The 13,139-nt window shown below is 44.0% G+C and overlaps 2 protein-coding genes across 6 annotated transcripts; both read right to left on the bottom strand.

The window, feature by feature from the left end:
• Positions 1-957: 957 nt before the first annotated feature.
• LOC132791221 (uncharacterized) lies at positions 958-2,818 on the bottom strand. The gene has a single exon (XM_060800062.1). It carries the CDS (start codon positions 2,674-2,676, stop codon positions 1,045-1,047), a length of 1,632 nt encoding a protein of 543 aa, XP_060656045.1. The 5' UTR covers positions 2,677-2,818; the 3' UTR covers positions 958-1,044.
• A 1,076-nt stretch (positions 2,819-3,894) lies between these two features.
• On the bottom strand, positions 3,895-12,788 carry LOC132792845 (neurotrophin 1). Of its 5 annotated transcripts, none has more exons than XM_060802352.1 (7): positions 12,673-12,788; positions 8,573-9,080; positions 7,586-8,511; positions 7,165-7,296; positions 6,963-7,109; positions 5,346-5,961; positions 4,665-5,257 (listed from the first exon to the last, which is right to left on the bottom strand). In XM_060802352.1, exons 2-7 carry the CDS (start codon positions 9,023-9,025, stop codon positions 4,778-4,780), a joined length of 2,754 nt encoding a protein of 917 aa, XP_060658335.1. In that variant the 5' UTR covers positions 9,026-9,080; positions 12,673-12,788; the 3' UTR covers positions 4,665-4,777. The 5 variants fall into 5 exon arrangements, with proteins under 5 accessions (XP_060658332.1, XP_060658333.1, XP_060658335.1 ...); XM_060802353.1 differs by having other exon boundaries at positions 4,665-5,254; XM_060802349.1 differs by having other exon boundaries at positions 3,895-5,961.
• Between the last annotated feature and the right edge of the window lie 351 nt (positions 12,789-13,139).

Below are 13,139 nucleotides of genomic sequence, written 5' to 3'. Positions count from 1 at the left end.
TCCATTTTGAGTTAGCAAAATGTAACAGTTGAGTTTTAAATACACATCTAACAAAGCATCTCCATAAAAAAAAGAACTAAAAACAAAAACAAGATAAAAATGCAAAAATTTGATTAAAAGCTTTTTTTTCAATTTACGTTCGCCCAGGCAAAAGGCAAAACGATGTATTAAATGAATATAACTATTGCCAAATATGTCGAGCAGATGCTGTGAAAGCAAAGAAATCATGTCAGATATTAAAGACCGAGTTCTCTTTAAGGAGCCAAGAACGCAATAAGTTGTCGAGGAAATTCAGTAACGAAAAACATAATGATATAGAGTCATCAACATCATGTTGAAGTTGTTGACTTGTCACAGACGCAAACTTGTTATACAGACCTTCGCTTTGATGTTTCCTAAGTATTTCCTAAAAAAATGCTCTGATTATGTGCGCTTTGTAGTTTCATTTTGAAATCACTTAGACAACTCAATCAATAGTTTATTAATTAAGCCGCTTTATCGTTCCAAATGAAGCAGAACACACTGTACTCAGTTGTAAGTCTTTAGATGCTCGCAGTGGGTAACGAGGTCAGAACACGTTCTGGTTTTCCCTTTCTATAGCCACATTATCTACTTGCTGCTAATTGTTGACGGCTTTGCACTCGGCCTGTGTTTATGTTTGCGTTTTGAGCGCTCGTCTCGTTCGCAGTTTCTCAGCAAATCTTTATATTGTGCGGGGTCAGGGTTCAAGACAATGGGTTTCGGCACTCTTAGAGAACAACATGGTTGTTGGGGGTTGCAGCTACAACTAATTGCCTGTTTTGCTTATCTAAATTGCCGCTTTAACCAAGAACAAGCTGTGAGTCAGGCGGCTGTTTGTAATTAGCCAAATTAAATGCTTCGCTGCCCCGCAAGAATCCAAAAAAAGATTCATTAACGCGTCGCGTCTCTCCCAGAACACCAAAATATTAGATGAAATTAGTCAACAATCTCTTTCTCTGTTTTTATTTCATACGACTTATACTAAGCAAGTAAATAAATATGTTTTATTTTGATACAACTTATTTATTCCAAATTCTGCGTCAAGACGGCATCGTTGTCTTCGGGCATATCGGGAAATGTGTGAAACAAAGCAGCCGTTGGCTTCGTCTCGCTGTCCAAATGCGTCTCATAGATCTTGCCCTCATTGTTAATGAGATACCAACTGGGCGAGGGCGTCGAACGTGCAAACTCCTGATGATTCAGCGACGTTAATGACGCGACAGTCGGCAATCGCTTGGAGATTTCGTCCAGCTCACGCAAATAGACTTGCAACGCACGATAGTCACTGTTGTTGGCCACCTGTTCGGGTGCAACGAACTGGGGGGCAAGACTGTGACTAAGATCATGATCATAATCATGCTCCTGCCACAAATTACGAATATTCGACATAACATCCGCGTAGAGCACAGTATCATCGCTGCGCGGAGAAGCGGGCAGCTGCAGTTGTTGTTGTTGTTGCTGTTGCTGTTGATTGCGGTTATTTGGTGATTTACGTGAATTTACCAGACGACTGGCCAACGGAGTTGCGGAAGTAGTTGAAGTGGAAGTTGTTGTTGACTTTGCTGTTGTTGTTGTCGTTGTCGTTGTCGTTGTTGTGCTTGCCTCATGGCGGAAGTTACGCCCCCTCGCAGCTGTCTTTTTCGACCCCTGCAACTTGAACAGTCGCTGGCGACGTCGTCGACTGTCGCACTTCGTTGAATTTCCACAGCTCTGCGACTCCATGGACTCCAAAGCTGCTGTCAATGGCGATGCCTGGGGTGCAAGCTCATTTGGTTCCAACTCATCGGGCAGATACTGCGACGCACTGTTCAGCAGCTCCCCAATATGCGCCACCAGCTTCAATCCCTGTGCAACATCATAACCTGCAGGATTCGCTTCGCGCTTCACGCGTTTGCTGCGCTTGTGATCGTCATTCAACACTGCACGCAATCGCTGCTGTTGTCCGCGTTGATAGAGTTGCTGTTCCAGCGATTTCTGTGCAATCATGGTGTGCGACTGTCGTTGTATGTGACGCTGTCGCACAAGTGGCAACTTCTGTCGCTGACGCTGCAAGATGCGTTCAGTCTTGCGTACCGAGGCGAGTATCTCCATAGGCAACTGCAGGTTGTTTACAATCTGCGGTGCAAACTGCGCCTCCTGCGTCAACAGATCACCACTGTGTGCTTGCGATTTTGACTGTGAAAGAGGTTGTAAGTGTGGTTGTCCATGAGGTTGTATATGAGACTGTGGCTGCGTCTGCTGCAGCTTGGGTCTCGGCTGTCGATTTGTGCTCAGCTTGCGTGGCTGCTCCCAGACCACAGCTTTTTGTGGTGCATTGCGCTGCGATTGACGCTGACGCAAGCGCTTCAGCTCTTGAAAGTGAGCTGGTGGCTCAATAATGCGTATCACATCGCCAGCATCGTCGTCCACATAGCCAGGTCGAACATCCTGCAGATGAGGTGGCACACGCTTCGCTGGTTGCTTTGGCTCCGGGCGAGACACGCGATAAACTGGCGGGGTAACTGTGCTGGTGGTGCTGCTGGTTGTTGAGGTTCCTCTGCTACTGGTTGCTCTACTCGAACTTCTCGATTTATCCTCAATCCTAATGCTTAAACTGTGCTGCAGCAGTAGCAGCAAGCACAGGAGTCTGAGCACACAGCTCCTTTGTGGTGGCATTTTGAATGGGTTTTTCTATTTTTATTGCACTTTTACTCTCACTTCTCAAGGCCACAATGGTTTTATCCGACTTTTCACTTTCGCGTGCACAGCACAACAGCACACAACAATCGACGGTTGCTCTACAACTGCGATGCATTGGCTGTATCATTGCGCCTTTATAAAATTTGCACAACGTTTTTCCAATTTTCCAGTTTGATTGGTGCTTTTGGCCATTTTCTTTGCCCCGTCTCATTTCTCCGACTCCAGCCATGACGCGTTGTCTTTTACTGCGCCTCGCTTCGACTCCCAGTCAACTTGAGTCTTTCGTCGTCGACGTCGTCATCATCATCATCATCTTTGTCTACTTCGTCTGCGCTGCAACTTCGTGCGGCAGCAATGAAAGCGAAACTGGCAAGTGACGTTGCAAGTTGCAACAATTGTTGAATTCAATGTTATAACCGGTCAAAGACAGTGCTGCCACTGTCGCCGCAGTGCTGTGTTATCTCAAATGGCACGAGTCCGTTTCGCTTTAGAAACCCACTTTGCATATGCAAACACCAAACAACCAAACACCTCTCTCAAGTTTGGCACATTTCAGCAACAAAAACCTAAAACTTATCTGCAACTTTCCGAGGCAGCGGCGGCAGCTCAAAACTCGTTTGAAATTAATTTTCCCAATGTTTCTATTTATGTTTTTATTGCGTTTTTTATACGCGCACACATCTCATTAGTAAGCGGCTGCCGCTGTTGCCTTTTGGCCGCGTGTCTTTCGCCTGACCCTCAACTTGAACTAAGCCAAAGCCATTAATAAGAAAGATGAATATATGTAGTCGTATAAGAGAAAGCCTAAACCGATTTAAATACGGTAATAAAGCTTATTTATGATGCACACCTTTGAAATTAAATCATCGTCTACGCAAATTCAATTATCTTGTGCGCATTAAAAATGATTTTCGATGAGCGCCTAAAAGATGCAACGAAAATTATAAGTTCGTTGACAATGCTGTAAACGGAACGATGGAAATGAAACGAAACAAGAAATGCAAGCACAGTTGCAGATGAATTACAAAGGCATAAAATCAAACTATTAATTTTAACGATAAACATTATAAAACTAATAAAAGAAGTAGTCAAATATTATTTAAACATGACAAGTGTTAATTTACATATTTACTCGAAGTGAAAAAAAATAATAAGAGTTTGATATGCAGCTGTAAAGATTTTTTTACATCTCATTTTTATTTCAAAGTAATAAAGTAGTTTAATTGCTTACAGCCCATCTATTAAAGAGTTTCCTCGTTGCAATAAAACCACGTATTTGTATTTTAATAATTTATTTTTGTATTATTACTAAAACTCTAGCGATAACTGTCCATTACACAACCCCAAATAGGTTGTGTCACTTTGCTACGCACTACAAGTAAATAAATAATTAAATAAATAAATAAATAGGTAATTAATTAGATGCAGTTAAACATTAAGTTAGATGCGATTAGCAATTTTACGTCATTCAGTTGCAATAACTAGAAAATTTTAGGTGTTTAGTTCTCGGCAAAACAGGATCGGCAATAACTATAAATAGTGTAAAAACTAAGGCATCAGTAGAGACCACAACGAAAAACGACACTTGACGCTGGTTAATACGAGATGTGTTTGGCGGCATGTTATTGTTTGTATAGGAAGGAGGATTGTATTTTGGACTTGGTTACATGCGACTTAATTGGTTAGTGGTCCACAACCAGCGGTTGCCATGCATTGTCATTGGCAAAGCCATAGTTTCCAGCACCGCCAACACCACCCGCTGCAGCAGCACCACCAGCTCCCGCTCCCACACCCGCTCCGAAGCCTATTCTACGCTCGTGCGGAGTGGGTATCGCATGCTGATAGATGCCACCCATGCCCACCGCAGCTGGCGGATAACGTTGCTCGATCCGGCGTGATTCCTCCACCTCGTAGTCATGTTCGTGTGTTGCCTGTGTTGGTTGCACTGCTGCTGTTGCTGCTGCCTCGGCGCGTCGGTTCTTCTCGAAGAAATCAATGATAGGATGATAGCTGTAATTGATGCGCCGAGTACCGTTCCCATTCCCATTCCCAATCCCATTCTCGCCATAGATCGAGTTCACATGTGGTGGCTGTGGTAATGCCGTCGATTGCTGATGTTGCTGTTGCTGTTGCTGCTGCTGCTGCTGCTTCTGCTGATAGAATGTGGTCGGTAGTGGCGTCGCTGAGCTGGCTGGGAACGCTGAGGGAGCGGGAGCGGTATCGGTCGTCGTCGTGACGGGCGCATAGTATCGTGGTCTCGACTTGCTGCTTGTGTAGTAGCGCTGTTGACCCGCACCGAAGGCAACGTTAGATGTCGCAGCTGTGCCGGATGGAGCAACGGATGCTCCTGACGCTGCTGCTTCTGCTGTTTGGTGGGCATGGGGGGCAGCACTGATACTGACGCCGAGTGTGGCAATTGCGGCTGTTCCTGTTCGGGCTGGTAGACTGCTGGTAGCTGCTGTGCTCTGTGGTTGCTGGGAAATTGGAATGCGTAGTCTAGTTGATGATGGTGGAGCTCCTCCTGATACTGCTGCTGCTGCTCCAGTTGATGCGGCTGCTGTATGAGTGTTTGAGGTATAAATACGCTTGCGCTTGAGGGGCACGCGCTGCTGTTCCCCAGCCAGCGGTGGGCCAAATACGTTTACCTCTTGTTCGGCCTGTGTCTCGCTCGGCGACAGATCCAAATCGACATCCACTCGCGGCTCATTGTGCTGCGGCCGCCGGCGGCTCAGCTGGTTGTAATACTTTTTCGAACTGGAACTCGTACCATAAACGCTCGAACTGCTGCTGCTCTTGTGACTCTTATAGCTTCCATATTGATCCTCATCATCGGGTGGACTGAGATAGGGACCAACACTGGATGGCGCTGGCACCTTGGAACGCACCTTCTTGCTGCCTAAATAGCTCAACTCATTGTTGTCCCGATTTCCGTAAGGCGAATAACTCGAGCCCAGCTCATCCTCATCGCTCTCGTCGTTGTAGTCCAGGTCCTCTTCGTTGATGGTGCTGTAACCATTGTTGTTTCCATTGTCTAGCTTATAGTTGCTACTCGGCGTATAGTCTTTGGATTGTATGGAGGCAAGCGGTGGGAATTGCTGGCGATAGCCATCCACCTGACAGGAGCAGCATGTGGGCACCTTGAATATATCCACATGCAGTCCACGTACTTTGTCCCAACTGAGCAGGCGATGGTAGTTGTAGACCTGGGAGCAGTGTGAGCGATACGATTGAGCGAGGTACGAGCAGCTTTCACCAGGGTTGCTGGAGAAGAGAAAGAGAGTGAGAACAGTTTACAATACAGTTTAATATACATAATGGGAACAGTTTGATATAAACCGTTTAATGGGATGGGAACCGTTTGATGAAAAAAGTGGGAACAGTTTGCAGTACTAAGTAGGAACAGTTTGAAGTAGTAAGTAAGAACAGTTCAATGTGAGAACATTTTAATATACAAAGTGGGAGTAATTTTATCTGCAAAGTGCAACTGATGATCGAAGTCGGTATCGAGGCGATTTACAAAGTGGAAATAGTTAAAAGCACAAAGTGGAAACATTTTGATGTACAGAGTGGAAACAGTTTAATGTACAAAGTGGGAACAGTTTGCAGTAATAAAAAGGAACACTTTATTTAAGTTTTAATAGAGGAACACACAGTTCATTAAGCGAAGTAATTTGCTACTATCTAAGAAGCTATAAACATCTGTTGATTACTTAGAAAAAAATTGCGATTTCCATGAATTCAGTATGCAAAGAAAAAACACTTCCTTATTGAAAAATCACGGTTCATTGAACGAAATAATTTGCTATTATTAATACATATTAATGTATTGTTGTTTCACACGAAATTTTTATTTGCGGCCGTCTAAGTTTCGCTCCGTATTTATTATCAAATTAGCAACTACGACAGCTAAATTAATTGCCTGCGTATGTCTCAACAGCCTAACAGTACAAAATTCCATAAGTATGTGAAACGAAACCAAAACTAATTATGCTGATGATTGATAGCTTCACTAATAACCCACTGAACTAAAAATAGAAAAGTGATTTACTTTTTTTTTGCAAAATAAAGTGATTATTTTTAGAAGTGGTCAAAACTATACCAAATTTGGGTAAAGCAGAAATGTATTTGAAAATAATTTTGAATAACAAAAGTAAGTGAAAATGGACGAAGACTAGATCAATCATATTTTAATGATGTATTTAGAAATCGCTGAGAATAAGTCTGAGTTTGTTTTCCTTTCTTCAACACTTCAACACACTCACCTGCATTTCTCTAGACGCAATGTTTGCGTGTGTTGCCCTGTGTTCACAATGTATTTCCATTCGCCAGACGCTGCCTTTGCCTTCTGTGGTCGAGCATAGCGCACAACACTCTGGCACATGCCACCTGCGCTTCCCTCATCCTCACGCCTAGAACAGTTTAGCAAATATCAATTCGATTTATGTTTTTTAAACAATCACTTACCGCTTCTTGTTGACCAGATAATCATCGAATTCGTCGCCAAACTCTAGATTATTATTCGGCTTATCGTAGAATTCGGCTAGCAGGGCGCTCATGGCATTCTTGTGTCGTCGAATGCTGCCCATGATCTGTTCGCTGATGAAATAGTAGGAGAGTGTTTAGCTGCCGGCTAGTGGACCAAAAGGATTAGTAGCTGAGAACCACCGTAACCATGTGCAATTGAGATTTGAGGATTGTGGATTGTGTGTGAAATAAATTACATTTTGTTGTTTTGTTTTATTTAAGCTAAATTCACGCTACGATTACAAACTAAAGCTAGGGTGTAAGATCAACTAGAAGGTACAACCGAGGGAACCCTGAGCAACACCGTGGGGAGGAGGCCAACCCAAAAAGCCACCTAACACTAACTAAGTGGATCTCTTACAGCGGATAATCATCGGCACGTATGCACATGTTGTTCGTGAATCTCTCGCACTTCTTGTGCGACACCACAACGGGATTATGCGAACTAGCCGACGTCTTCGGTCTGCCGCGACTGTGCACCGAGCTGGGCACTCGCTTGCGCTTAATCGGCGGCATCGTCTTCTGGCTGTGTCGCTTGTTGCTGTTCAAGCGATAACGTGGTCCGGCAATCAACTCCTCAGGGCTAGGCAGCGGCTCCTCTACGCTGCTGTTGCTGCCATTGTTCAACTGATAGTTGCGCTCATCGGCCGCAATTAACGGCACTTCAGTGCCATTCAGTCCAGCAAAAGCAAGATCCTCAACCTCCTCGTAGCTCAACGTTGTGCTGGTCACTGTTTCCGAAGCGGTGGTGGGCTGGCTGCTGGCGGGTTGTCCAATGGGCGGCTGCTGAAAGGCGGTTGTGTTCAGCTTGATGGTGCGACCCGCAGCACCGCCCATCAACTGCTGTTCCGACACCGAAATGGGCACCGAACGTGTTAGCTTGTGCACAAATTCGTTGGCTGCACGACGCACACGCTTAGAGCTCGAGTTGGTGGCATTATTGTCTGCATTTTGCGGAGGTGTGGCAGGCGTGGCCTGCAGAGCCTCGTTGATTAACTGTGGATCGAGCATCTCCGATTGCATTTCATCAAAGAAGTCCTCTATCGAATCAACATCATCCTGATCGTGTTTGGCACCCACATCAATGGTGCCCACGCTGTCATCCTGCTGCGTCTCCTCCACAGTCAGCACATCCTTCCGCTTCTGCAGCGGCGTGTGTCGCAAAGCAGCAGCTGCCAAATCGCTCCCCAGTTGTATGTACTTGCGTGCCGAACTCTTCACCAAATTGGCCAGATCAAAGACAATGGGCAGCAACAGTTTCTTGTCATCGCCAAACATCATGCGCACCTGAAATACAGGTAAGAAAATGTATAACGAATGAACAGTTTGAACTGTCTCCTCTACTTACCTGCTCTAGTCTGAGTTCATGTCCCTGTTTAGCATTCATTTGCGCCGAGATAAGCGCTGAGAGTGCCAAACGCTGCTGCGAGGAGAGCACACGCAGTATGGGCATCACTTCAGCAAACTTCTGACGCAGCACGCGATCCGTCAAAGCTTTGGCCAAAGCAGTTCGCAAAACTTTCTCACGCCAGTCGAATGGAGGCAGTTGCTTTTCCGGTTCTGGTTCATCAAGATCCACACTAAAGTCTAGCATATTATCCTCAAGTTTCTTTTCGGTCTGCTGTGCCTGATGTTCATCCTCCAGCTGCCAATCGTCAATGGCTGCAGCGGTGTCCATGTCTTTGGCATCGGCAAAGTCAAAGTCGAGAAGCTCATCCTCGCTGGCGTTGGTCAAATCCAAATATAGCACACAATAGAGTAACGCCCAGAAGAGGCAACCAAATGCGCGGCCAGCTTTCATTTTCGTTTTATTTAGTGTTTTTTGGTTTTTGTTGGAGGTGACGACGGCGACAAAGCTGAAGCAAACGAAAGTTGATGAGAAAATGGGCGGTCAGATTGCAGTTATTATAACGAAATTAAATTCCACAAACAAAACACAAAAAATAACCAAAACAAAAACCAAATAAAAGATTAACACAGCAACAATACTAATAGTAGAGTCAGCAGCAATAATGGAAATAAAGAAATCATAAAACAAAGCACACACTGACACACACTCGAACAAATTGTGGTTATGCGTCGCACGCTTTCGACAACGCGCATTCTAAACGAAAGACTTAGGCAACGAACTTTTGCTTTCATTGCCTTAGATTTTGAATTTGTTGTTGTCGTTCGCCTTTCCACCGAAAGTAAAAGCCATTAACAATTGTAATAAAAGCGTAAGCATGGCATCGCAACGCAACGCAACACGCCCAACTACCGAATGAACTGAGCCACTGCATCATCAGCATGGCAAATGCGGTGTCAGCGTCATAGCCATGTAGCCATAATCATAATCAAGTCATGGTTGTGGCTATTACAGCAGCTCCTGCCAACTGCAACTTCGGCTTCAGCCTTAGCTTTGGTGTTGGCTTTGGCTTTAGGTAATCGCCATTACCATTGCCATTGCCATAGAGCCACATTTGCGGCTATCATCATCGTCTTCTCGCGTGCTCAACAAGGCGTGAAGCACCAAAACAACTCATAAGTGTCGTTGTTAGTGTTATTTTACTTGTTGCTGCCACAGTTGCTTGGCTGCCAGCGTTGATGCAGTCAACAGTCATAAATCAGACAAGCCGTGTAAGCTTTGATCTAGGCATCAAAAAGCAGACAACGTCAAATTATGATAGCATTACACATTACATTACATTAGAGCCCTGTAAAGGGTAACATATTCGAAATTTGTTAAATGGAACTACAAGAAGTTGTAGTTAAAGAGAGAGACTACCCATAAGATTTTTGTTTGTCCATTTATTTACCGGCTGAATATATCATCATAAAATATATTCAACTAAACAATTTACTAAAATATTTAAGCACAATAAATCATTAACTCATTTAAGATGAGAATCCTGCATATTTTTCCTTAGAATAGAAACTAAAGAATTCCCCATATTTTCTCTTTAGAATTTAAACTGAATTTATTAGTTTCAATTATATTTTTCTCTCTTATTTATGTTTTTCTTTACAAAAAAGCGGAATTCTCCTTTTTAAATTCTTAATAAATATATTAAAATATAAGCCTAAGGATTACCATAAGCAATTATTGAATTTCACATTAATTTCACAAATGTTATTCACATCTACAACAATTAATCATAGAAAAATTAAATGAAGAAGCTACTCTCGGAGTGTAGGAAACTGATTGCTTATTGCACTTTTGAGGTGAATAAACTGTAACTACTGTTGCTGAAAAACATAAATAATTTCCTGCCTGCTAAGCCAGTCTTGAGCCTGACCTGGGTTAACCTTCGTCTACTATGATTCCTTGGCACACAATGGCATGGCGCCCCCATGGAATGCATTCGAAAGTGCCGCATCAATGAATGGATGCCGCTGGCCTGGGAGCCGGAGCTGACAAATTCAAAATGCTAACTGCAGGCAGGCGAACAGATTGGCAGCCAGTTAGCTAGCAGCTCCTTAAGGCATCGCCTACAAGTTACCATCAGCCTGCAGCTGCGGCAATCGTGTTCGCAGATGGAGATGGAGACGCTGCGCTGACCTTTAGCGCAGTTGAAAAGTGAAAACTTTGGCGACGACGACGGTGTGCTTTATCTATCGACTGGTTGACAGTTTAGAAAAGGCAACAAGCGACATTAGCGCTTGCAGGAGCCTGTTGCCGAAACAAGTCACAAGGCCAGCAAAGACAAAAACCAAAAAACTAAATAACGATTTGCAAATAAAAACTTATGGCACATCTTCAGGTTGCAGCCAGGACGCCCCCGAGCTGCCAACGAGCTGAGATTTGTGTGCATCTTCGCAGCATGTTTTCGTGCGCCAAACTCTTTAATTTATTTTGCACACCTGCACACACAAAGAGCCAATTGGCATGGCAATGGCAATGGCATTGGCATTGGTCATGTTTAATGGCCAGAGAGAAAGACCTCATCGCTTCTGGTTTTGTGTGTGTTTGTATGTGGGGTGTCTTCACCATCTTCTTTTTGTTTGCATATGGCACTGGGAAAGTGATGGCAATGATGTTGCTGCTGATGATGTCATGATGCCATACATAAATCAAATTAATCCAATAAGGTGCAGTTAAATTCCCCCCAACAGGCATTTGGTTCCCAGGCGTGTGGGCGCCCCATCGGTCGGAGTAAAAGTGAATATGTTGCTCGTGAGTATTTAAATTGCTGAGATGATAGAGATGTTGCAGCAGCTGCTAATGCATTTTGCCATTACCATTGCCAATGCGAATGCGAATGCGAATGGCGATGTTGAATGCAATTTCACTGGAAATTCTTTGGCAAGCTTTAATTAGCTTATAATTCGCGTGCGTTGCCACCGAAACGGGGCCAGTCGAAAAACACAGCAAGCCGTAACAGTACCAGCAACAACAACAACAACAACAACAGCAACAACAGCGATACAAAGTGGCAAATTAAGCGCTGCAATGAGAGAAACAGCCAACAAACCGCAGCAAGAAAGTCGCCAGAATCCTCTAAGCAGACACCAAGCTGTGGCAACCACAACAAGAACAACAAGAACAGCAAGCACAGCAACAACAACAACTAACCGACTAACCTAGTAAACGCAGAACCCGCAGAGCGACCTAGACAGCTTAAGATCGGAGATCTGTGTGAGCTGTCACTCCATTAAAAAGCACATTCAAATATTAAAGACGCGTGCTGACAAATTCAATTTGCCGGCCCTAAACGAAAGACTTAGGCAACGAACTTGACACATTAGGTAGCAACAAGTAAAAGACCCAAAGCAACAACAACAGCAATAACAACACAAACGCACGCACGCATACCTTAGCAAGTTGACACAATTTCCTCGGGCGTAAAGAATAAAAAAAAAACATATAAAAAAAAGAATTCAAATTTTGGTGCGTCGACGTCATTGTTGTTGTTGTTGTTTCTGTTTCTTTTAGAAAGTTGTTTCCATTTCACATATTTGGCTAACAAAAAACCGAACAAAAAAAAAACAAATAAAAAGCGAAGCATTTTAAGATTCCATTTTCGATTTTCGTCTTATGATTAATTTATTAAACGAGGCTGCCAAGAAATCACCTCGTTTATACTTCGCAGCTCAATCTCCCAGTCTCAGTATCTGCGCCTCAAAATATCTGTATCTGAATCTGAATCGATCTCAGCGTAAACGGCAAGTTTATATATGTTAAGCGCTGCTCTGGTGTGGCCCGTTTATTTCCTGTTCGCGCGATCAACGAGAATCAACGCTGTTTCACTCCACTTTTTAGCGGCTAATTTTCACTTTTTATGTCTGCCACTTTTGTTAAGCTTCTTTGCTTCTACTTCTTGCTTGAATTTGTTTTAAACGCAAAAAGCAAAGCGTAAAGGCAAATGCAAATTTTCACAGATTTCACACGCGCCTTAATTTGCAGCTTCTGCTAAGAGATTTTTCTTTCTTCATTCAACACACACACACACAATCACAATCACATACTTCTGCCGCTGTCGAGCTGGTAGAGAGTAGAGCACTTCAGAGCACTCTGTCTTCAAACTGTAACTTGGTTCGCAATCGTGCACAGCAGCCGCTAGCACGTCTTAACGCTTTCAACACTCGCCGCAGACTGTTGTTTGCTGTAACCGCTGACAGAGCAGTTACTGCCTCAGTCTCTGCCTCTGCCACGGTTGCTGCCACCGCCACTGCCACTGCCACTGCCACGGCCAACTGCTGGCGTCGCTGTTGGCTGGTTCTGTTACTTCTGCTTCTGCTTCTGCTTATGCCTTCGTCTTCACTTTAGCTATGCCTTGCAATTTGGTGGCGCTGCGACGTGGTTTTGCATTCAATTGCCAATTGTTTAATTGCCTTTCTTTCTGCAGCGTGCAGGTTCAGTGAACCGTTAAAATTCAATTTGCTAAATAGCTCGCACGTAATGCGGAAGTTGTTACCGTCTTCATGTTTATTCA

Source organism: Drosophila nasuta, chromosome 3 (assembly GCF_023558535.2).
Source record: "Drosophila nasuta strain 15112-1781.00 chromosome 3, ASM2355853v1, whole genome shotgun sequence".
Classification (NCBI taxonomy): domain Eukaryota; kingdom Metazoa; phylum Arthropoda; class Insecta; order Diptera; family Drosophilidae; genus Drosophila; species Drosophila nasuta.
Note: the sequence above shows the minus strand (reverse complement) of the source record. Positions and strands in the feature narration are given on the sequence as shown.